Consider the following 23,226-nt stretch of genomic DNA (forward strand, 5'->3'; position numbering starts at 1 on the left):
ATTTGGTTCACCTGGGTGAATTAAAGTCATTCAGGTGGAAACCAGTGGCTTGGTCAACCTCTCCGGCACTCCCCAAACACTCAACCGCAGTGTCCCTGGTCCTCCGTTACTCTGGAGTTGCGCCTTCTCGAACAGCTTGTGACTTTTAACACAATTTTTGGAGTGCCAAATTGCTGATGTCTCCACTGCGTGTTGCTAACAGACAGAGACAAGAGGAACCGAGTTTCACACGGTAAGCCTTGCTCACTGGAAACCTGAGATGACGGTCCAATCACCAAGGGAGTTCTACAGAGGGGGAACTGCCTCTCTGTACTTAACCTGGCAAGCAGAAAACTTAATTCAAATTAAAAATTCTAAACTGGTTTAAATCAAAATTTAAAATAAGCATGTAAGAATTAAAGGAAAAATATGAATAATATCCTATAATCCAATGATAGCTGTAAGTTATCATTAATAATTATGAAATTAATCAAACAGGGTGAGATTAATCAAAAAGGGTAAAAGTGGACATGCAATTCAAAACAGAATGGAAAAGACAGAGGTTTGTTAGTCGATTTAACAGGAGACTGCCACTAGATGGCTTACCTTCTAAGTGGGTCAATCAGTAGTTGACCTGAAACATCTAGATTTCCACTATTAAACAATTACATTTTAATTTAAATCATGTTTGATCCAAACTCAAAGTAAATGTAAACAGTCAAAGGCAGGGAAAATTATTTTGTTTCCCTGTAATAATATTCGCACGAGCAAAGCTGTAAATGCAAATAATTATCGAGAATTTAAACAGCTAATTAGATTAGCAATTAGAGCGCATTATCTGAAACGGCCACGGGATGGCGTACTTGCACTCATGCAAGCCGGAATCAGAAAGCAGGTTCCCTCTGGTGTTTAGATGGCGGAATTACAATTTCAAAACAGGAATTTTTACATCTGTTGACTTCCCATAAACATTTATCAAAATAGCACTTATGATTTAAATGTTTTAGGTTTAAAAAAAACTCGCGGGAGCAATGAGGGTCGCAGCCGGTTAGCAGCGTGTGTGAAGGAAGAGAGAGGGCGGACCTTCTTCGGTCGGCTCTTATGGCTTGGGATGGTTCACGCCTCTGTTCGCGTGAACAACCAATGACCGTCTGCGATCTGAAGCGGGGAAAAGTTCTTTTGTCTCTGTGGAAACACCCACCCTACTAACTTTGGGGCTTGTTAGATTTCAGCTGATTAATAGATTTTACACACATTTTACACAGGGGAATAGTTGGGTCACAACATGACAATTCCAAAAACACCAAACAGTACATATATAACTGATAGAAACACGAAGTTACATTCAAATGCAGAATTACACACATTTAAAGATTAACACACGCTAATAAATTGCAGATAGTCCCAATTTATATGGGAAACATCTCAATGCACCAACAAAACAATACTATATACTTTTAGACTACGTCTGAGTACATTTTACCATTCTTTTTGTAAGAGATAGCATTCCTGTCCTGTCTCTCAGTGGGATCATAAACTTTTACGACCGGGTCAGGAGTAGAGTTACAGAAAACATGACTCTATTTGAGAAATTTAAAATGAGGAGAAACATTTCCAATTTATAAGATAGTAAAATTATAATCCTCGCATAACAAGGATTAACCATTGTACGCACAACATATTCAAAATACATATTATTAAGGACTTGCATAAAAAGCATAAATAAAAGTCTTGTTTGCGTGTGTGTGCTTATGTGTGTGTGGGGGTGTTTCATGTCCCATTTTAGGCTAGCCCAAGTGACATGAAAATGGTGAATTATGTAAACAACGAAGGTCCTTGTTTACTCACGTTCTGGTCTTTGAGTGCAGAATGTGTTAGAGTCAGGATTCATTAATATGGAACAGATGGCTGAAATACCATAAGCTCATTAGTGTTATACCATAATCCGTTACTGTCAAAGGAGCATCTTGGCAGCAGGGATTTAAAACTTTATCAAGACTCAAACTGACACAGGCAGAGACTTGATTTTTTCGATCAGGTAGGGTACAAGTGATTTCAAAACATTTAATCCGGTGTATTTAACTAATATAAAATGTGTTTGGTTCAGTCAAGCGCTTCATTGTAGTACTACGCTGATCTCTTCAGCGCACAGTGCGAGCAGGTCAAACTACAGTGCAGAATATTAATAACTATGATTAGACTGTCACATCCATACCATTATAATGAAAAGACCATTATAATAAAACGCTGTGAATTTTTAGAGTTTAGCTGCTGTGTTTCTGCACATTGTTTCATGAAGAACAAGTTCGCATTCGCATTCATGTTATATTGTGTTGTCTAAATAACGAAGCGTATTCTACATTAAATCATGAGTTTAATCCCATTGATTAAAAACTTGCTATCAAATGCTCACTCTTCTGGTCATCTTTAGCGGACGCAGCTCAAAACAGAAATGCAGAACATTAAAGGGGGAGGGGGGGGGGGTGAAATGCTATTTCATGCATAATGAGTTTTTTACACTGTTAAAGAGTTGGATTCCCATGCTAAACATGGACAAAGTTTCAAAAATTAAGTTGTACGTTTAAAAGAGTATTTTTGTTCCCAAAATACTCCTTCCGGTTTGTCACAAGTTTCGGAAAGTTTTTTTCGAGTATGGCTCTGTGTGACGTTAGATGGAGTGGAATTTCCTTATATGGGTCCTAAGGGCACGTCTGCCGGAAGAGCGCGCGCTCCCGTATAGCAGAGCACTGAGAGGCTGTGCACAGACATCCATTCACTGATCAGAGTGAGAGCGTCGCTAAAAGTCACAAAAGAAGTGTGTTTTTGGTTGCCAGGGCAAGACAACCCTGCACAAATTACCAAAAAAAAAACAGCATTAAGAGACCAGTGGACGGAGTTTATTTTTAAAGAGCATCAACGGAGTTGTGCAAGTGTTTTTGTTTGTTCCCTGCATTTCGAAGATGCTTGTTTTACAAACAAGGCCCAGTTTGACGACGGATTTGCGTATCGTTTATTTCTTAAGGATGATGCAATCCCAACGAAAAAGTGTCACGATCGTGTGTTGGAACCGCAGGCGGTGAGTAAAACTGCTTCAAATATCTCTACCTCCTTGTTATTGCGTCCGCCTCCCATGCCGGAGACCCGGCTTCGAGCCCCGCTCGGAGTGAGTCGTTGCTGCTGCTGCTCTCGTTCAGTTTCAGCCTCGGGATCTGATTCTGGATCATAAATAAACGGCTGAATCTGACTGATAGCCATGGTTTGTTTTGGATGATGGTTTTTCCTCACGGTAATGTCACAGCTTCCAAACGCTCTCAATGCAAAAGCCTACTGGCGCTCGTGCCCACACGTCACGCCTCCAGCCGGTCGTGTTTTTCCGGGAAATATCGGTACAGACTATCTTTCTCCTATGAATATAATAAAACTAAAGACTTTTTGGAGTTATGAAGGATGCAGTACTACTCTATAGGTACTCAAGATTAACAGGATATTGAGTGAAAACAAGCATTTCACCCCCCCTTTAATAACTATATAGTCATATAGGCTAATTTTATAATGAGAGCACTATTGTAAAAATTGTTAATTGTTAGGGTTTCGCTGACGTTTAGTGTTATCTATGTTTTAATCAAAACATGAAAACATTATTTACTCACATTTGTATCTGCAAGGCATTTGTTACACATTTTCCCTGTTTGTGTTAACATCAGTAACTATGTGTCAGGATCCTGGTTCTTCCTTCACTTTGTCTCCCTCATCTTGCCACACACTTTTAAACACACACACACACACACTCATATGTTCGCACACACACCCCTGATTACTTCATCGGTCATTACGCACACACATCGCTCTCATCCCCAGGTGTTCCCATTCATTACTTGTTATCCTCATCATCAGTTCCACACCAGTTATTGCTTTCCCTAATTATCACTACTTCTTTCTAGCCCTGTTTTTCCCCTGTCTCTTTGCCAGATTGTTTCAGAAGCTATGCTTATGAATTCTCTGCGATGTACCCTCTCCTGTCTTGTCTAGTCCTGTCCTATCCTGTGCACATAAGGGGGATTGTCCTACCACTGTGAATTACCTGTGACTGTGCTCGTTGCTTTCTGATCACCTGGAGATCCCGGAGGTGGCTGGCATTCTAACGGTACCCTCGACTACCAGAGACGCTCCGCTGCCTAGACGGAGGAATTACGTTTAGTTCCCGGCAACTGTTTAACCGGAAGATTTTCGTTGTCAATTATTACATTCTGAGGATTTCTGTTCTTACCTCTGGACTTCTGATTCTGTTTATTAAAGACTGTATTGCTGCATATCACTCTTGGGTCATCTTTCTCTCCTCGCATTACAGAATAATCTGGCCAAATGGACCCAGCGAGCAGCAACCCCTTTCAGGCAGCTGTTGAACTCCAGGGTGCGATGCTGGGCCGACATCAGAAGGAGCTCTCTGCTGCAAGACAGACTGTCGAGTCCCTGTCTTCTCAGGTATCGGACCTCTCCACCCGTTTTCATCTTCTGCATCCTGAAGCAACCGTTACCCAGGATCACCGTGAGAGGCCGGAACCGCGGATAAACAACCCTCCGTGCTACTCCGGTGAGCATACTCAATGTCGCCCCTTCCTGACGCAATGTGAAGTTTTCTTCTCTCTGCAGCCCTCGACCTACACTACTGATCTTGCTCAAGTTGCCTTTGTCATTTCATTCCTTGCCGGACGAGCCCGTGAATGGGGAGCTGCTAACTGGAAGGTTGACGCGGACTGTGTGTTTAATTTTACCCAGTTTAAGGCTGAAATGATCCGAGTTTTCGATCGCTCAGCTTATGGAGAGGAGGCTTCACGATTACTTTTCATTCTTCGCCAGGGAGGGCGCTCTGCAGCGGACTTCTCGATCGAATTCTACACTCTAGCTACCACTAGTGGCTGGAATGAGCCAGCTTTGGTGGCCCGCTTCCTGGAGGGACTCTGTCCGGAACTCAAGGATGAGATCTTCGCTCGGGAGGTGCCTGCTCGTCTCGACTCCCTTATCGATGTGGTGATCCGTATAGAGAAGTGCCTTGAATTACGCCACCAGGCGCGCCGCCGGGAATCGTCTCTGCTATCTGCTCTGCCTGACGTCACTACTTCGCCCTCTGCTGGTCCGGAGCCAGAGGCGATTCAGCTCGGAGGACTACGCATCATTGCAAGGGAACGAGAGCGCAGAATTACTAAACGCCTGTGCATGTACTGTGCCGCGCCTAACCACTTCGTCAGCACATGTCCAGTAAAAGCCAGGGCTCGCCAGTGAACAGAGGGCTACTGGCGAGCGCTTACTCCAAGGACTCTCCATCGGGATCATGTACCTCTCTTCCTATCTCTATCCACTGGCCTGACTCTTCAGTCTTTTGTTCTGCCCCTTATAGAATCTGGCGCTGAAGGAAACCTCCTCGATGAGACGTGGGCTCTAGAACAAGGTACAGTATTCCCCTCATAGACTTAAGAGACTCCACCCCCCTGTTTGCCTTAGATGGAAGAGATGCACTTCCTAGGATTCCTAGGAAGACTATCCCTCTCTCTCTCACACTGTCTCGGGGAACCATAAGGAAACTATTTCTTTTTTTAATTTTCTCTTTCCCTTTTTGTCCGGTGGTTTTAGGACACCCCTGGCTGGTCAAACATAATCCCCTTATTGATTGGTCTAATAATTTTATTTTATCATGGAAATTATCTTGTCATGTTGATTGTTTAACCTCTGCCATCCCTCCTGTCTCTTCTGTCTCTTTTTCACAGGTCGAGCCAGGTGAATTGTCTGGAGTCCCGCAGGAGTTTCGCGATCTGCGAGAGGTTTTCAGTCGGTCCCGGGCAACCTCTCTCCCTCCTCATAGGCTGTACGACTGTAGCATAGACCTCCTCCCATGTACCACTCCTCCGCACGGCAGACTCTATTCCTTGTCAGCCCCTGAACGTGAAGCACTTGAGAATTATCCATCTAAATCTTTAAATGCGGGTACTATTGTTCCGTCCTCGTCTCCAGCCGGCGCTGGTTTTTTCTTTGTTAAAAAAGGACGGTTCTTTGAGTCCCTGCATAGACTATCGAGGGCTGAATGACATCACTGTTAAGAATCGCTATCCCTTACCACTGATGTCATCTGCCTTTGAATTATTGCAGGGAGCAAAGATTTTTACTAAACTCGATCTCCATAACGCCTACCATCTTGTGCGCATCAAAGAGGGTGACGAGTGGAAGACCGCTTTTAATACGCACCTCTGTCACTTTGAATACCGGGTCCTTCCGTTCGGTCTAGTCAACGCACCTGCCGTGTTTCAGGCCCTCGTAAACGACGTCCTCCGGGACATGCTCAATGTTTTCGTCTTCGTCTATCTCGATGACATTCTGATCTTTTTTCCCTCTCTCCAAGTGCTTGTCCAACACGTTCGATGAGTCCTCCGACACTTACTGGAGAATCGACTCTTTGTTAAAGCTGAGAAGTGCTCGTTTCATGTCTCTTCTGTCTCATTTCTCGGTTCGGTCGTTTCTGCTGAGGGGGTCAGTATGGATCCTAACAAGGTCCTGGTGGTTACCGATTGGCCCGTCCCCGACTCTTTTGTCGCGCTTTTTACCGCTGCTTTATACGCAACTTTAGCCAGATGGCCGCTCCTCTCATCGCCTTGACCTCTATCAAGTCTAAATTCGATTCCGCTCAATGCACCTTCGATCGCCTTAAGTCTCTATTCACTACGGCTCCTATTTTACTCATTCCGTACACCCCTGTGCCTTCTTTTCTCATCGTCTCTCTCCCACCGAGCACAACTATGATGTCAGTAACCGTGAACTACTCGCCATTCGTTTGGCACTGGGGGAGTGGCGTCAATGGTTGTAGGGAGCTCTGGTTCCGTTCATAGTCTGGACTGATCACAGAAATTTAGAATAAATTTGTTCTGCTAAGAGATCAAATGCTCAGCAGGCTCGCTGGGCTCTGTTTTTTACACGTTTCAATTTCTCCATCTCGTATCACCTCGGGTCGAAGAATGTTAAGCCCAGCACTCTTTCTCGACTCTTTGATTTGTCAACTCCCACCATCACCCAGGAGGAGATGATTCCCTCTGCCTGTGTGGTAGGCATGGCGGTTTGGGGAATTGAGAGGTTGGTCAAGCATTCACTAGCCCGGCTCGCTGTCCCACACGCCTGTCCTAAGCATCGTCTGTTTTTTCCTGTCACTGCGTGCTTGGCTGTCCTTCCTCAAAATTGTCTGCCCATCCTGGCGTGCGGGGGCACTCTTGCCATGATCCACCAACGCTTTTGGTGGCCCACTTTGGACCGTCACGCACGACGCTTTATTGCTTCCTGTGTGGTTTGTGTCCGGACTAAGTCCGGTAACTCGCCTCCAGCCGGTCTACTTCGCCCTTTATCAGTTCCTTCACGTCCATGGTCCCATGTTGGACTCGATTTTATCACCGGTCTCCCTCCTTCCGCGGGAAACACGGTCAACCTAACGGTCGTCGATCATTTTTCTAAGTCTGCTCACTTTATTCCGCTCCCGAAGCTCCCCTCCGCTAAGAAGATGGCTCAGATCATGGTTGATCAGGTTTTTAAATTGCACGGTCTTTGTCTCGCAATTCTGGAGGGAATTCTGTCGCCTCATCTGAGCTTCCGCTAGCCTTTCGTCCGGGTTTCACCCACAGACTAATGGTCAGGCCGAACGGGCCAATCATATTGTCGTTCGCATTCTCCGCAGTTTAGCTCATCGTAATCCCTCGTCGTGGTCAGGGCAACTCGCCTGGCCTGATTACGCACACAACTCGCTCCCCTCGTCTGCCACGGGTCTCTCTCCTTTTTCCTGCTGCCTGGGTTATCAGCCCCTGTTATTTTCCTCGCAGGATTCAGAATCTAATTACACAAATGTTTGCACACACACCCCTGATTACTTCATCGGTCATTACGCACACACATCGCTCTCATCCCTAGGTGTTCCCATTCATTACTTGTTATCCTTATCATCAGTTCCACACCAGTTATCGCTTTCCCTAATTATCACTATTTCTTCTAGCCCTGTTTTTCCCCTGTCTCTTTGCCAGATTATTTCAGAAGCTATGCTTACGAATTCTCTGCGATGTACCCTCTCCTGTCTTGTCTAGTCCTGTCCTATCCTGTGCACGTAAGGGGGATTGTCCTATCACAGTGAATTGCTACTAAGCTATGCTTGTTACAGAGTACCTGTGACTGCGCTCGTTGCTTTCTGATCACCTGGAGATCCCGGAGGTGGCTGGCATTCTAACGGTACGCTCGACTACCAGAGACGCGCTGCTGCCTAGACGGAGGAATTATGTTTAGTTCCCGGCAACAGTTTAACCGGAAGATTTTCGTTGTCAATTATTACATTCTGAGGATTTCTGTTCTTACCTCTGGACTTCTGATTCTGTTTATTAAAGACTGTATTGCTGCATATCGCTCTTGGGTCATCTTTCTCTCCTCGCATTACATTATGGCTGTCGGATGTCTGACTTGACTCCATCTATTTTGCCCTTGCCCCCAAACATATGATTCGACTATCAGTAAATATTTCATTAATGCTTTATATACTCTATAACATTAAAAATCAAGTTTTTTAAGTGTAATATCTCTATCCCCATTTGTTTTAACTCTTTCACCAGAATTATCTTTTCATTTTGATAAGTAATTGTAAGGTCTGTTTTGGGTTTTGTTTCTTGTACATTGTTTTCATGTCTTTTATTTTGTAGTTTGATTTATGCTGTTTGTTTCATGCTTCCCTTGCCCTCATGTATCTTTGCCTTGTGTATGTGTCATGTTCTCATTGGTTATTGTCTTGTCATGTGATTATCAGTTCTGTTTGCTCATTGGTTGCTTCAGTCATGTGTCTTGTTTCCCATTGGTTTGTTCTTTTCATGTGTCTGTATAAGTAACCATGTATTTGCTATTGTCTCTTGTCATGTATTAATGTATGTACACTCTTAGAAGAGATTGAACCTTTAAGTGCAAAAATGAACTTCTAGCTATCAAAAAGGTTCAAAGTTGAACTTAAATGTTCTATAATGATCCACTGGTTATTTGGCAGTTATTTTAAGAACCTTTGCTGTGGTACAAGGTTCATATTAGAACCTAGCATATTTAAGGTTCTTTCATGAACCTTTTCTAAGATGTAATGTAAAGACTAGACAGAGTACAGTTAGAACACGATTTGCTTAACTGAATAAGAGTAAATGATACTGAGTGTGTAAATTAATATAATTAATTAGTAAAATTTACTAATGTTAAGTGCAAAAATGAACTTCTAGCTATCAAAAAGGTTCAAAGTTGAACTTAAATGTTCTATAATGATCCACTGGTTATTGTCACATCCAACTGGAATATGTCATCCAAATCTCTTTCAGTTTCAATTTACAGTAAATGCAGCCTCATCTTGTAAACTTGCCATGAACAGCTTCTGTTTAAAGGAAATGTAATCTGATCTTGTGTATTTGTTGAGCGTTATGTGTTTCTGATTCTGCTAAATGCAGCTTTTGTGGTATATATATATAATATATGTCCAACAGCAGAATATTACACAATTAATTTTAGTATGATGTGTTAATATTTTTGTTAGTCAGTATTTTGATTAAATTGCAGTTAACATGTTTGTGTAGTACAAAACCATTCTAACGTACAGGGAATGTACATTCAAAAAACCCAATCTCAAATTGCACCAAACCTGTATTAATATCCTATTTGCTGTGGTGTTTTTTTTTTTTTTTTTTTTGATAAGCAGGGACTGGACACAACTCAAATTAGACATAAAGTTTCCTTTAAGTAAACAGACCCACAGCAAACAGACAATGAGTGTATGGACAACTCTATTTGCTTTGGTTTTAACTTTGTGGTTATGGGGTATGGAGTGTAGACTTAAGAGGGAAAAGATATAGAGCATTTTAGCATGAGGCTTCAACATAATGTGTTGCAAAAAAAAAAAAAAAATGCACCTAATGGATACATCAAAGCAATTAAAAACAAATGTCTGCACCAATGTGCATTTGGGAGTGTATACTATGCATGCCAATGTGTAACCGACATCTTGGATAACTGAAAAGAGCTGCATCATGTTGGAGTGGGGTGGGACTTGAATTATGCTGCAAATGTTACATAAGGCTTGCAAAAATGAAAGTGAAATTAAAACGGATACATATATAACGGTTCTGGTGTGGGTCTGATTTTAGTATCTTCTGCTGAGACAAATCAGATGTGCTCAAGGATAGAGTTGATATAAATATATTGAAGAGAGAAAAATGGGATCATCAGATTCTACACCAGTGCCACGGACATTATCACCACCACCACCAAATCCAGGTGAGAGGATCTTTTTTACCACTTTTTATTTTTAAATATCTATACACATTTTTTTCTCAGAGAGACATGCTACTCTATAACCGTTGTTAACTGCTATACATGTATATGACCTACATATTGTTTTTCCAAAGAACTGGATAAACCATGGAGGAAATTTAACTGGGGGTAAGTTACAAATACTGTATAAGAATAATAATTATAAAGAAACAAATACCATACGGTTATTAAAAATATAAAATATTCATTATTATAAGAATTATGAATGTGCAAATAAGCTATTTAGAGATGTACAATCCTGAGATGTGTTATGTATTGTTCAGGTGCATAGCCTGAGGGGGAAAATAACTGGATTATTTAGATATAATGTATATATAAGTATCTGCCGGATGATGATGCATCAGCCAATGTGTTATAAGGAAATAAACAAATATTTACCAATTTAGTTGTAAGCAAAAAATTTAAAATATAAAAAATTGGTAAGTATAGATTTTTACTGTAGTGAAGTTCCAAAATCTGCATATGCCTACACGATGCGTAAAACAATTGTGGAATATTAACATTTAAACAAATAGATCTAAATATCGTCTAATTATCTAAAATGACATTACCTAAAAGGTAATTTGTGTTACATAATTTTATTAAAGGAAACAAAATATGGTTATCAAATGTCTATAGAGGGGCGCTTCCAGGACTCAAAATATTAGCTTGAGGTGCTCTTTGGATGGGATAATCATAATATAGAACAAATAAGGAAACTCTCTTTAAGAAAAATTTAAAAGCCTTTATTTTATGGCTTGGTCATCATAAACCTTTAAAAACTCCGACGCGTTTCAGAATACAAGCCTTTGTCAGGGAGTCAACAGTTTCCAAAACAAGAGTCCTTCTAATAAGTCTTCACACAACCAATCAAAAAACTCCATTTAGCAGAGGTAGGTTCAAAGTTGTAGAATTATAGAAAGACCACTAGATGTCCTCCTTGGTACTTAATAAAACAGGATTTTTGTGGCTACACACCAAGGTTACAGTACATACAATAGATGCATCACCAAAGTACAGAAAATATAAATAAAAAATAAAATAAAATTTATAGAATTTTAGTTTTAGAGAAAAACACTGAGATCAAGTTCTTCATTCAGGCCTGGATATCTAGTCGCCTACAGTTTATCAATCCAGAAACTTTCTCTCTGGTTTAGTAGATTTTGCCTGTCTCCTATCCTTAGTGACAATGGGATATGATCAATTCCACAGATCTGTACGGTCGATGGATCACTATTGTGGTGTTCCCTGTAATGTCTTGTTGCCCGTGCGAATCGCATATTTATGTTCAGCCAATCTGTCCTGTAAGCACCTCTTTGTCCTTCCTATATAAAACACTTTACACTCAGGACATTCCAGTCTAAATATAACAAATGTTGTTTTACAGCTTATAAAGTGGTTAATGGTAAACTGTTTTTGGGAAATAGTATCAACAAAGGTTCTAGACTGCAAAACATTTGTACAATGATTGCAGTGTTAACATTTATAAGACCCTTTGGGTATAGATCCCAACCACGTATATTGGCCTTCTGGTTTCAGATGGCTCCGGACCAGTTTATCTCGAATAATAGGACATCTCCTGAAAGCTACCAGAGGTGGCTCAGGAAACAGCTGGCCAAGCATCTCATCTCTTCCAATAATACTCCATTTTTGTTACCACGTATAGTACAGAGGCAGACCAAATTAAGAGAATAATAATAATAAAAAAACACAAGTACAGATCTGTGGAATTGATCATATCCCATTGTCACTAAGGATAGGAGACAGGCAAAAACTACTAAACCAGAGAGAAAGTTTCTGGATTGATAAACTGCAGGCAACTAGATATCCAGGCTTGAATGAAGAACTTGATCTCAGTGTTTTTCTCTAAAACTACAATTCTAGAAATTTTTTTTTTTTTTTTTTTTATATTTTCTGTACTTTGGTGATGCATGTATTGTATGTACTGTAACCTTGGTGTGTAGCCACAAAAATCTTGTTCTATTAAGTACCAAGGAGGACATCTAGTGGTCTTTCTATAATTCTACAACTTTGAACCAACAGTACCTCTGCTAAATGGAGTTTTTTGATTGGTTGTGTGAAGACTTATAAGAAGGACTCTTGTTTTGGAAACTGTTGACTCCCTGAAGAAGGCTTGTATGTCGAAACGCGTTTTTAAAGGTTTATGATGACCAAGCCATAAAATAAAGGCTTTTTAATTTTTCTTAAAGAGAGTGCCTTGGAGTTTCCTAATTTGTTCTACAAAGTATGGTTATATTCTATTCCATACATAGACAATATGACTCAATTGTACCAAATAACAAAACATCTGTGTTTTCTTTTAACAGACAGAAAGAAGACCTAAAAAAAAAGCTTGAAAACTTCTGTCCAAGTCATCCAGAAGTAAACGACATCAAGATCCTGGTAGCTGGACCGATTGGAGCAGGAAAGTCCAGCTTTATTAACTCACTCGATAGCACCTTTCTGGGACGGATCTCCTCTAGAGCACTAGTTAATTCAACTGCTTCTGATAATAGTTTCACTAAAAATGTAGGTATTCGCCACCTATAGCTACATGTCTTTTACAAAAGACCCAGAAATGTTGACCCACACTTGGGCATTGTAAGCATTTTGTCTAAGCGTATGAGGATTTCTTAAAAAAATGTTCACAAATATGTTTGGTCATGATTTGCAGCTCAAAGGATTCACCATCAGAAGTGGGAAAAAAACATTGCCCTTCGTCTTCAAAGACATCATGGGATTGGAACCTGCAGCATTTGAAGGGTCGCATACAGAAGATATCATCAATGCTGTGTTTGGTCACTTGAAGGACGGCTATAAAGTAATAAACCTATTCATTAATTTATCAAATAACAGATTTGTATGTGTGTAATATATCTGATGATTAACACATTTTACTGAATTTCCAAACTCAGTTCAACGAAGAGGAGCCACTCAATTTTAAGGATCAGCAATTCAACCAAAACCCCAACCTCTCCGACCAGTGTTTCTGCCTGGTTTACGTCCTACCTGCGGATGTATTCCAATACACAGATGATCGTCTTATTGAAAAGCTGAAGATCATCCGCAAGAGAATCAGTGATAAGGGTAAAACTTCCCCCTAAATTATTTTCACTCATGAACTCACATACATTACATTACTTTGGAGAGAGGAGTCAGTATAATGATAGTGGGTTGGGTTTGTGGGACATGTTTTGTTATTGTGTAAGTGGACAACATCACATAAAAGTTGCAAGAAAAGAACAAGTAACTCTCAAGCTTGATTGCTTACATTGCCCGTCAGCCAGTATGTGGATCATTTATAGCCTAGACATATAAACCTTTCAAAAACTCACACACATTTGCTCAATTTTGAGAAAAATATTTAACTTTTACATTGCCTCTACATTTCCTGTAGGGATTCCTCAAGTGGTTGTCATGACTAAAATGGACGAAGCATGTCCACTAGTCAATAAAGATCTGAGGAAGATGTACACTAGCAAGAAAATCAAGGAGAAGGTGTGTGATATCATTCAAAGACATTCATGTGACACATGCGGTGAATTTTACATAATAGCCTATGTTGATCTGATTTTCTTATTTTCTATCATTCTGTTTCTGTCCAGATGGAGTTGTGCAGTGCTAAATTAGGTGTGCCACTGACAAACATATTCCCTGTGAAGAACTACCACAATGAGATCGACACAGATGATGACATTGACGTTCTGTTACTAAAGGCTCTTGAACAGATTGTTCAGCTTGCTGATGACAGATTAGAGATTTGCTTAACTGAATAAGAGTAAATGATACTGAGTGTGTAAATTAATAATTTACTAATGTTAAGTGCAAAAATGAACTTCTAGCTATCAAAAAGGTTCAAAGTTGAACTTAAATGTTCTATAATGATCCACTGGTTATTGTCACATTCAACTGGAATATGTCATCCAAATCTCTTTCAGTTTCAATTTACAGTAAATGCAGCCTCATCTTGTAAACTTGCCATGAACAGCTTCTGTTTAAAGGAAATGTAATCTGATCTTGTGTATTTGTTGAGCGTTATGTGTTTCTGATTCTGCTAAATGCAGCTTTTGTGGTATATATATATAATATATGTCCAACAGCAGAATATTACACAATTAATTTTAGTATGATGTGTTAATATTTTTGTTAGTCAGTATTTTGATTAAATTGCAGTTAACATGTTTGTGTAGTACAAAACCATTCTAACGTACAGGGAATGTACATTCAAAAAACCCAATCTCAAATTGCACCAAACCTGTATTAATATCCTATTTGCTGTGGTGTTTTTTTTTTTTTTGAGAAGCAGGGACTGTACACAACTCAAATTAGACATAAAGTTTACTTTAAGTAAACAGACCCAAAGCAAACAGACAATGAGTGTATGGACAACTCTATTTGCTTTGGTTTTAACTTTGTGGTTATGGGGTATGGAGTGTAGACTTAAGAGGGAAAAGATATAGAGCATGTTAGCATGAGGCTTCAACATAATGTGTTGCAAAAACAAAACAAAAAATTGCACCTAATGGATACATCAAAGCAATTAAAAACAAATGTCTGCACCAATGTGCATTTGGGAGTGTATACTATGCATGCCAATGTGTAACCGACATCTTGGATAACTGAAAAGAGCTGCATCATGTTGGAGTGGGGTGGGACTTGAATTATGCTGCAAATGTTACATAAGGCTTGCAAAAATGAAAGTGAAATTAAAACGGATACATATATAACGGTTCTGGTGTGGGTCTGATTTTAGTATCTTCTGCTGAGACAAATCAGATGTGCTCAAGGATAGAGTTGATATAAATATATTGAAGAGAGAAAAATGGGATCATCAGATTCTACACCAGTGCCACGGACACCATCACCACCACCACCACCAAATCCAGGTGAGAGGATCTTTTTTACCACTTTTTATTTTTAAATATCTATACACATTTTTTTCTCAGAGAGACATGCTACTCTATAACCGTTGTTAACTGCTATACATGTATATGACCTACATATTGTTTTTCCAAAGAACTGGATAAACCATGGAGGAAATTTAACTGGGGGTAAGTTACAAATACTGTATAAGAATAATAATTATAAAGAAACAAATACCATACGGTTATTAAAAATATGAAATATTCATTATTATAAGAATTATGAATGTGCAAATAAGCTATTTAGAGATGTACAATCCTGAGATGTGTTATGTATTGTTCAGGTGCATAGCCTGAGGGGGAAAATAACTGGATTATTTAGATATAATGTATATATAAGTATCTGCCGGATGATGATGCATCAGCCAATGTGTTATAAGGAAATAAAAAAATATTTACCAATTTAGTTGTAAGCAAAAAATGTAAAATATAAAAAAGAGGTAAGTATAGATTTTTACTGTAGTGAAGTTCCAAAATCTGCATATGCCTACACGATGCGTAAAACAATTGTGGAATATTAACATTTAAACAAATAGATCTAAATATCGTCTAATTATCTAAAATGACATTACCTAAAAGGAAATTTGTGTTACATAATTTTATTAAAGGAAACAAAATATGGTTATCAAATGTCTATAGAGGGGCGCTTCCAGGACTCAAAATATTAGCTTGAGGTGCTCTTTGGATGGGATAATCATAATATAGAACAAATAAGGAAACTCTCTTTAAGAAAAATTTAAAAGCCTTTATTTTATGGCTTGGTCATCATAAACCTTTAAAAACTCCGACGCGTTTCAGAATACAAGCCTTTGTCAGGGAGTCAACAGTTTCCAAAACAAGAGTCCTTCTAATAAGTCTTCACACAACCAATCAAAAAACTCCATTTAGCAGAGGTAGGTTCAAAGTTGTAGAATTATAGAAAGACCACTAGATGTCCTCCTTGGTACTTAATAAAACAGGATTTTTGTGGCTACACACCAAGGTTACAGTACATACAATAGATGCATCACCAAAGTACAGAAAATATGAATAAAAAATAAAATAAAATTTATAGAATTTTAGTTTTTGAGAAAAACACTGAGATCAAGTTCTTCATTCAGGCCTGGATATCTAGTCGCCTACAGTTTATCAATCCAGAAACTTTCTCTCTGGTTTAGTAGATTTTGCCTGTCTCCTATCCTTAGTGACAATGGGATATGATCAATTCCACAGATCTTACAAAAGATCTTTTACAAAAGACCCAGAAATGTTGACCCACACTTGGGCATTGTAAGCATTTTGTCTAAGCGTATGAGGATTTCTTAAAAAATTGTTCACAAATATGTTTGGTCATGATTAGCAGCTCAAAGGATTCACCATCAGAAGTGGGAAAAAAACATTGCCCTTCGTCTTCAAAGACATCATGGGATTGGAACCTGCAGCATTTAAAGGGTCGCATACAGAAGATATCATCAGTGCTGTGTTTGGTCACTTGAAGGACGGCTATAAAGTAATAAACCTATTCATTAATTTATCAAATAACAGATTTGTATGTGTGTAATATATCTGATGATTAACACATTTTACTGAATTTCCAAACTCAGTTCAACGAAGAGGAGCCACTCAATTTTAAGGATCAACAATTCAACCAAAACCCCAACCTCTCCGACCAGTGTTTCTGCCTGGTTTACGTCCTACCTGCGGATGTATTCCAATACACAGATGATCGTCTTATTGAAAAGCTGAAGATCATCCGCAAGAGAATCAGTGATAAGGGTAAAACTTCCCCCTAAATTATTTTCACTCATGAACTCACATACATTACATTACTTTGGAGAGAGGAGTCAGTATAATGATAGTGGGTTGGGTTTGTGGGACATGTTTTGTTATTGTGTAAGTGGACAACATCACATAAAAGTTGCAAGAAAAGAACAAGTAACTCTCAAGCTTGATTGCTTACATTGCCCGTCAGCCAGTATGTGGATCATTTATAGCCTAGACATATAAACCTTTCAAAAACTCACACACATTTGCTCAATTTTGAGAAAAATATTTAACTTTTACATTGCCTCTACATTTCCTGTAGGGATTCCTCAAGTGGTTGTCATGACTAAAATGGACGAAGCATGTCCACTAGTCAATAAAGATCTGAGGAAGATGTACACTAGCAAGAAAATCAAGGAGAAGGTGTGTGATATCATTCAAAGACATTCATGTGACACATGCGGTGAATTTTACATAATAGCCTATGTTGATCTGATTTTCTTATTTTCTATCATTCTGTTTCTGTCCAGATGGAGTTGTGCAGTGCTAAATTAGGTGTGCCACTGACAAACATATTCCCTGTGAAGAACTACCACAATGAGATCGACACAGATGATGACATTGACGTTCTGTTACTAAAGGCTCTTGAACAGATTGTTCAGCTTGCTGATGACAGATTAGAGATTTGCTTAACTGAATAAGAGTAAATGATACTGAGTGTGTAAATTAATAATTTACTAATGTTAAGTGCAAAAATGAACTTCTAGCTATCAAAAAGGTTCAAAGTTGAACTTAAATGTTCTATAATGATCCACTGGTTATTGTCACATTCAACTGGAATATGTCATCCAAATCTCTTTCAGTTTCAATTTACAGTAAATGCAGCCTCATCTTGTAAACTTGCCATGAACAGCTTCTGTTTAAAGGAAATGTAATCTGATCTTGTGTATTTGTTGAGCGTTATGTGTTTCTGATTCTGCTAAATGCAGCTTTTGTGGTATATATATATAATATATGTCCAACAGCAGAATATTACACAATTAATTTTAGTATGATGTGTTAATATTTTTGTTAGTCAGTATTTTGATTAAATTGCAGTTAACATGTTTGTGTAGTACAAAACCATTCTAACGTACAGGGAATGTACATTCAAAAAACCCAATCTCAAATTGCACCAAACCTGTATTAATATCCTATTTGCTGTGGTGTTTTTTTTTTTTTTTGAGAAGCAGGGACTGTACACAACTCAAATTAGACATAAAGTTTACTTTAAGTAAACAGACCCAAAGCAAACAGACAATGAGTGTATGGACAACTCTATTTGCTTTGGTTTTAACTTTGTGGTTATGGGGTATGGAGTGTAGACTTAAGAGGGAAAAGATATAGAGCATGTTAGCATGAGGCTTCAACATAATGTGTTGCAAAAACAAAACAAAAAATTGCACCTAATGGATACATCAAAGCAATTAAAAACAAATGTCTGCACCAATGTGCATTTGGGAGTGTATACTATGCATGCCAATGTGTAACCGACATCTTGGATAACTGAAAAGAGCTGCATCATGTTGGAGTGGGGTGGGACTTGAATTATGCTGCAAATGTTACATAAGGCTTGCAAAAATGAAAGTGAAATTAAAACGGATACATATATAACGGTTCTGGTGTGGGTCTGATTTTAGTATCTTCTGCTGAGACAAATCAGATGTGCTCAAGGATAGAGTTGATATAAATATATTGAAGAGAGAAAAATGGGATCATCAGATTCTACACCAGTGCCACGGACACCATCACCACCACCACCACCAAATCCAGGTGAGAGGATCTTTTTTACCACTTTTTATTTTTAAATATCTATACACATTTTTTTCTCAGAGAGACATGCTACTCTATAACCGTTGTTAACTGCTATACATGTATATGACCTACATATTGTTTTTCCAAAGAACTGGATAAACCATGGAGGAAATTTAACTGGGGGTAAGTTACAAATACTGTATAAGAATAATAATTATAAAGAAACAAATACCATACGGTTATTAAAAATATGAAATATTCATTATTATAAGAATTATGAATGTGCAAATAAGCTATTTAGAGATGTACAATCCTGAGATGTGTTATGTATTGTTCAGGTGCATAGCCTGAGGGGGAAAATAACTGGATTATTTAGATATAATGTATATATAAGTATCTGCCGGATGATGATGCATCAGCCAATGTGTTATAAGGAAATAAAAAAATATTTACCAATTTAGTTGTAAGCAAAAAATTTAAAATATAAAAAATTGGTAAGTATAGATTTTTACTGTAGTGAAGTTCCAAAATCTGCATATGCCTACACGATGCGTAAAACAATTGTGGAATATTAACATTTAAACAAATAGATCTAAATATCGTCTAATTATCTAAAATGACATTACCTAAAAGGAAATTTGTGTTACATAATTTTATTAAAGGAAACAAAATATGGTTATCAAATGTCTATAGAGGGGCGCTTCCAGGACTCAAAATATTAGCTTGAGGTGCTCTTTGGATGGGATAATCATAATATAGAACAAATAAGGAAACTCTCTTTAAGAAAAATTTAAAAGCCTTTATTTTATGGCTTGGTCATCATAAACCTTTAAAAACTCCGACGCGTTTCAGAATACAAGCCTTTGTCAGGGAGTCAACAGTTTCCAAAACAAGAGTCCTTCTAATAAGTCTTCACACAACCAATCAAAAAACTCCATTTAGCAGAGGTAGGTTCAAAGTTGTAGAATTATAGAAAGACCACTAGATGTCCTCCTTGGTACTTAATAAAACAGGATTTTTGTGGCTACACACCAAGGTTACAGTACATACAATAGATGCATCACCAAAGTACAGAAAATATGAATAAAAAATAAAATAAAATTTATAGAATTTTAGTTTTTGAGAAAAACACTGAGATCAAGTTCTTCATTCAGGCCTGGATATCTAGTCGCCTACAGTTTATCAATCCAGAAACTTTCTCTCTGGTTTAGTAGATTTTGCCTGTCTCCTATCCTTAGTGACAATGGGATATGATCAATTCCACAGATCTTACAAAAGATCTTTTACAAAAGACCCAGAAATGTTGACCCACACTTGGGCATTGTAAGCATTTTGTCTAAGCGTATGAGGATTTCTTAAAAAATTGTTCACAAATATGTTTGGTCATGATTAGCAGCTCAAAGGATTCACCATCAGAAGTGGGAAAAAAACATTGCCCTTCGTCTTCAAAGACATCATGGGATTGGAACCTGCAGCATTTAAAGGGTCGCATACAGAAGATATCATCAGTGCTGTGTTTGGTCACTTGAAGGACGGCTATAAAGTAATAAACCTATTCATTAATTTATCAAATAACAGATTTGTATGTGTGTAATATATCTGATGATTAACACATTTTACTGAATTTCCAAACTCAGTTCAACGAAGAGGAGCCACTCAATTTTAAGGATCAACAATTCAACCAAAACCCCAACCTCTCCGACCAGTGTTTCTGCCTGGTTTACGTCCTACCTGCGGATGTATTCCAATACACAGATGATCGTCTTATTGAAAAGCTGAAGATCATCCGCAAGAGAATCAGTGATAAGGGTAAAACTTCCCCCTAAATTATTTTCACTCATGAACTCACATACATTACATTACTTTGGAGAGAGGAGTCAGTATAATGATAGTGGGTTGGGTTTGTGGGACATGTTTTGTTATTGTGTAAGTGGACAACATCACATAAAAGTTGCAAGAAAAGAACAAGTAACTCTCAAGCTTGATTGCTTACATTGCCCGTCAGCCAGTATGTGGATCATTTATAGCCTAGACATATAAACCTTTCAAAAACTCACACACATATGCTCAATTTTGAGAAAAATATTTAACTTTTACATTGCCTCTACATTTCCTGTAGGGATTCCTCAAGTGGTTGTCATGACTAAAATGGATGAAGCATGTCCACTAGTCAATAAAGATCTGAGGAAGATGTACACTAGCAAGAAAATCAAGGAGAAGGTGTGTGATATCATTCAAAGACATTCATGTGACACATGCAGTGAATTTTACATAATAGCCTATGTTGATCTGATTTTCTTATTTTCTATCATTCTGTTTCTGTCCAGATGGAGTTGTGCAGTGCTAAATTAGGTGTGCCACTGACAAACATATTCCCTGTGAAGAACTACCACAATGAGATCGACACAGATGATGACATTGACGTTCTGTTACTAAAGGCTCTTGAACAGATTGTTCAGCTTGCTGATGACAGATTAGAGGATATTGATAGCTACTGAGAAAAATAAAGTAATTTCTGCAATTCTCAAGTGTAGTTTTCTAATATACTTTGATTTGCTCACCATGAGCATCTAATGTAAGATGCTTTGGATAAAAGCACCTGCTAAATGCTTAAATGTAAACGTAAATTCAGGATTTAGAATTTAACTGTGAGTATCGTAGTCTTTGGCTTTAACCGGCATGTGCATCTTATTTCAGCAGATAATCTTGACCATTGCAAAATTTGTCTTTGAATGAATCTTTATTCCAGTGGCTACTGTGATTTCCCAAGTATATATGGCACAGACTAGTAGCCTACTGTAATACTTGGGAAGTTGGAGCCTAATGGTTAGAGAGCCAGACTCGCAATTCAAAGGTTGTGAGTTTGAGTCTTGGGCTAGCAGGAATTGTAGGTGTGGGGAGTTAATGTACAGTCCTCTTCCCACCTTCTCCACCTTCATCTTCATGTGTGTGTATGCGTGCGTGCATGCATGAGCACTTTGGATGGGTTAAATGCAGAGCATGAATTCCGAGCATGGGTCACCATACTGGCTGTATGCCACATCACTTTCAAACAGTGGCTAAACAGCAGCAATAAATATCTACTGCAAATTAGGATATCTGAAATTAAGAAAAAGTTTTTTTTTTTAATGCAGGTTCCAAGCTGAAAATGTATTTGCATTAACTGTATTAATTTATGTAATATTTTTTCACATTATTATTATAATGAATACTTTTAAAGTGCTACAACGAACCTGAACAAAACTTATGGGGTCTGTTGTATTATTTTCTTTTCACATGGCACAAGATGGCTTTCTTGAATGTCGGTTACACAAAAATGACAAAGTGGTTCTGGCAAAAAAAAAAAAAAAAAAACTTTATCCAATTGCTAAATGTTTTTAAACAAATTTCTACACTGCATCTTAAAGGAAAGATACTAGAAAACAAGAGGCTTGGTTTTAAGGAGGGGCTTAAAAGTTCAAAGGGGGTACTAAAAACAACTAATTAACCTGAGTGAAACTAATGAACGTCTATGAGCTTAAGCTATCTAAATAGAATGCAAATTCAGACACCTTGTGTTTTTAATATACAGCAACTTCGAAAAAGCCATTTCTTTATTTTTGTTTTTCTGTGGTATTAAACTTCTCATATGCCAGTTATTACTAATATAACTTCTAATGCCAAGTGCTAAATATTACATTTAAAAAATTAAGACAATAGGAGTGCACTGAAAAGAGAGGAATTAGGGATTTTTATATATATTTTTTTCTTGTTTTCTTTTTTTCTCTACACTATTTAGTCACTTTTTTTTTTCTGACCATCAAGTGTCAATCACTCTCAGTGCCAACTGGCAGGAAAACATGGTAAATTCTAACCAATTTGTTTATTTATACATGTTTATTGTTTATTTATCTATTTTACAATAGATATAGTACTGACATTATTTCCACATAATTTAACTATTAACCATAACTATTTCCACACAGTGGCATAGCGGACGGGCACACAGGGCATGCACTGGTGGGGCCCCACAATAACCTCTCTTTGCTGCAATGTGTCTTATCATGCATCAATGATAGCCAGGGATATTGTCAAAAGCATGAAAATAGGCAATATTAAGAGGACTTAGCATTTCCAATTAATGTAGGCCTGTAACATTCTTCCTCTTCTTATCATTATTATTAAGCAGGGATGGGCAGAATACTATTTTTTTTTTATACTATTTTGTTTTAAAATAGGCTACCTTTTTGCATTTAAATTAATTTAATCTTATTAATTCTTTTTTTTTTTTTCAAAATACAAAAAATATGAAGATTAAATGTTTTTTAAATACAAAATACATTTGATGTTTTCAAAAGGTATTTAAATACATAATACAAAATAGTATTTCAAACACATGTATTTAAATTTGTCAGGATCTTGGACTATCTGTGTGTTGTCTTGCTCCCATTTAATGAATTCA

General features: G+C 38.0%; 3 protein-coding genes across 5 annotated transcripts; all 3 read left to right on the top strand.

Annotated features, from left to right (window-relative positions):
• The first annotated feature begins 9,927 nt into the window (after nucleotides 1-9,927).
• Nucleotides 9,928-15,054, top strand: LOC113044555 (interferon-induced protein 44-like). The gene is made up of 7 exons (XM_026204637.1): nucleotides 9,928-10,290; nucleotides 10,422-10,455; nucleotides 12,654-12,855; nucleotides 13,001-13,147; nucleotides 13,242-13,413; nucleotides 13,724-13,824; nucleotides 13,932-15,054. Exons 1-7 carry the CDS (start codon nucleotides 10,230-10,232, stop codon nucleotides 14,100-14,102), a joined length of 888 nt encoding a protein of 295 aa, XP_026060422.1. The 5' UTR covers nucleotides 9,928-10,229; the 3' UTR covers nucleotides 14,103-15,054.
• Nucleotides 15,055-15,099: 45 nt separating this feature from the next.
• Nucleotides 15,100-18,645, top strand: LOC113044559 (interferon-induced protein 44-like). Of its 2 annotated transcripts, none has more exons than XM_026204641.1 (6): nucleotides 15,100-15,212; nucleotides 15,344-15,377; nucleotides 16,588-16,737; nucleotides 16,832-17,003; nucleotides 17,314-17,414; nucleotides 17,522-18,645. In XM_026204641.1, the coding sequence occupies exons 3-6, from the start codon at nucleotides 16,651-16,653 to the stop codon at nucleotides 17,690-17,692; spliced, it is 531 nt and encodes a 176-aa protein (XP_026060426.1). In that variant the 5' UTR covers nucleotides 15,100-15,212; nucleotides 15,344-15,377; nucleotides 16,588-16,650; the 3' UTR covers nucleotides 17,693-18,645. The 2 variants fall into 2 exon arrangements, with proteins under 2 accessions (XP_026060426.1, XP_026060428.1); XM_026204643.1 differs by having other exon boundaries at nucleotides 16,591-16,737.
• A 45-nt stretch (nucleotides 18,646-18,690) lies between these two features.
• On the top strand, nucleotides 18,691-21,308 carry LOC113044556 (interferon-induced protein 44-like). Of its 2 annotated transcripts, none has more exons than XM_026204638.1 (6): nucleotides 18,691-18,803; nucleotides 18,935-18,968; nucleotides 20,179-20,328; nucleotides 20,423-20,594; nucleotides 20,905-21,005; nucleotides 21,113-21,308. In XM_026204638.1, exons 3-6 carry the CDS (start codon nucleotides 20,242-20,244, stop codon nucleotides 21,281-21,283), a joined length of 531 nt encoding a protein of 176 aa, XP_026060423.1. In that variant the 5' UTR covers nucleotides 18,691-18,803; nucleotides 18,935-18,968; nucleotides 20,179-20,241; the 3' UTR covers nucleotides 21,284-21,308. The 2 variants fall into 2 exon arrangements, with proteins under 2 accessions (XP_026060423.1, XP_026060424.1); XM_026204639.1 differs by having other exon boundaries at nucleotides 20,182-20,328.
• The last annotated feature ends 1,918 nt before the right edge of the window (nucleotides 21,309-23,226 follow it).

Source organism: Carassius auratus, chromosome 26 (genome assembly GCF_003368295.1).
Source record: "Carassius auratus strain Wakin chromosome 26, ASM336829v1, whole genome shotgun sequence".
NCBI lineage: Eukaryota > Metazoa > Chordata > Actinopteri > Cypriniformes > Cyprinidae > Carassius > Carassius auratus.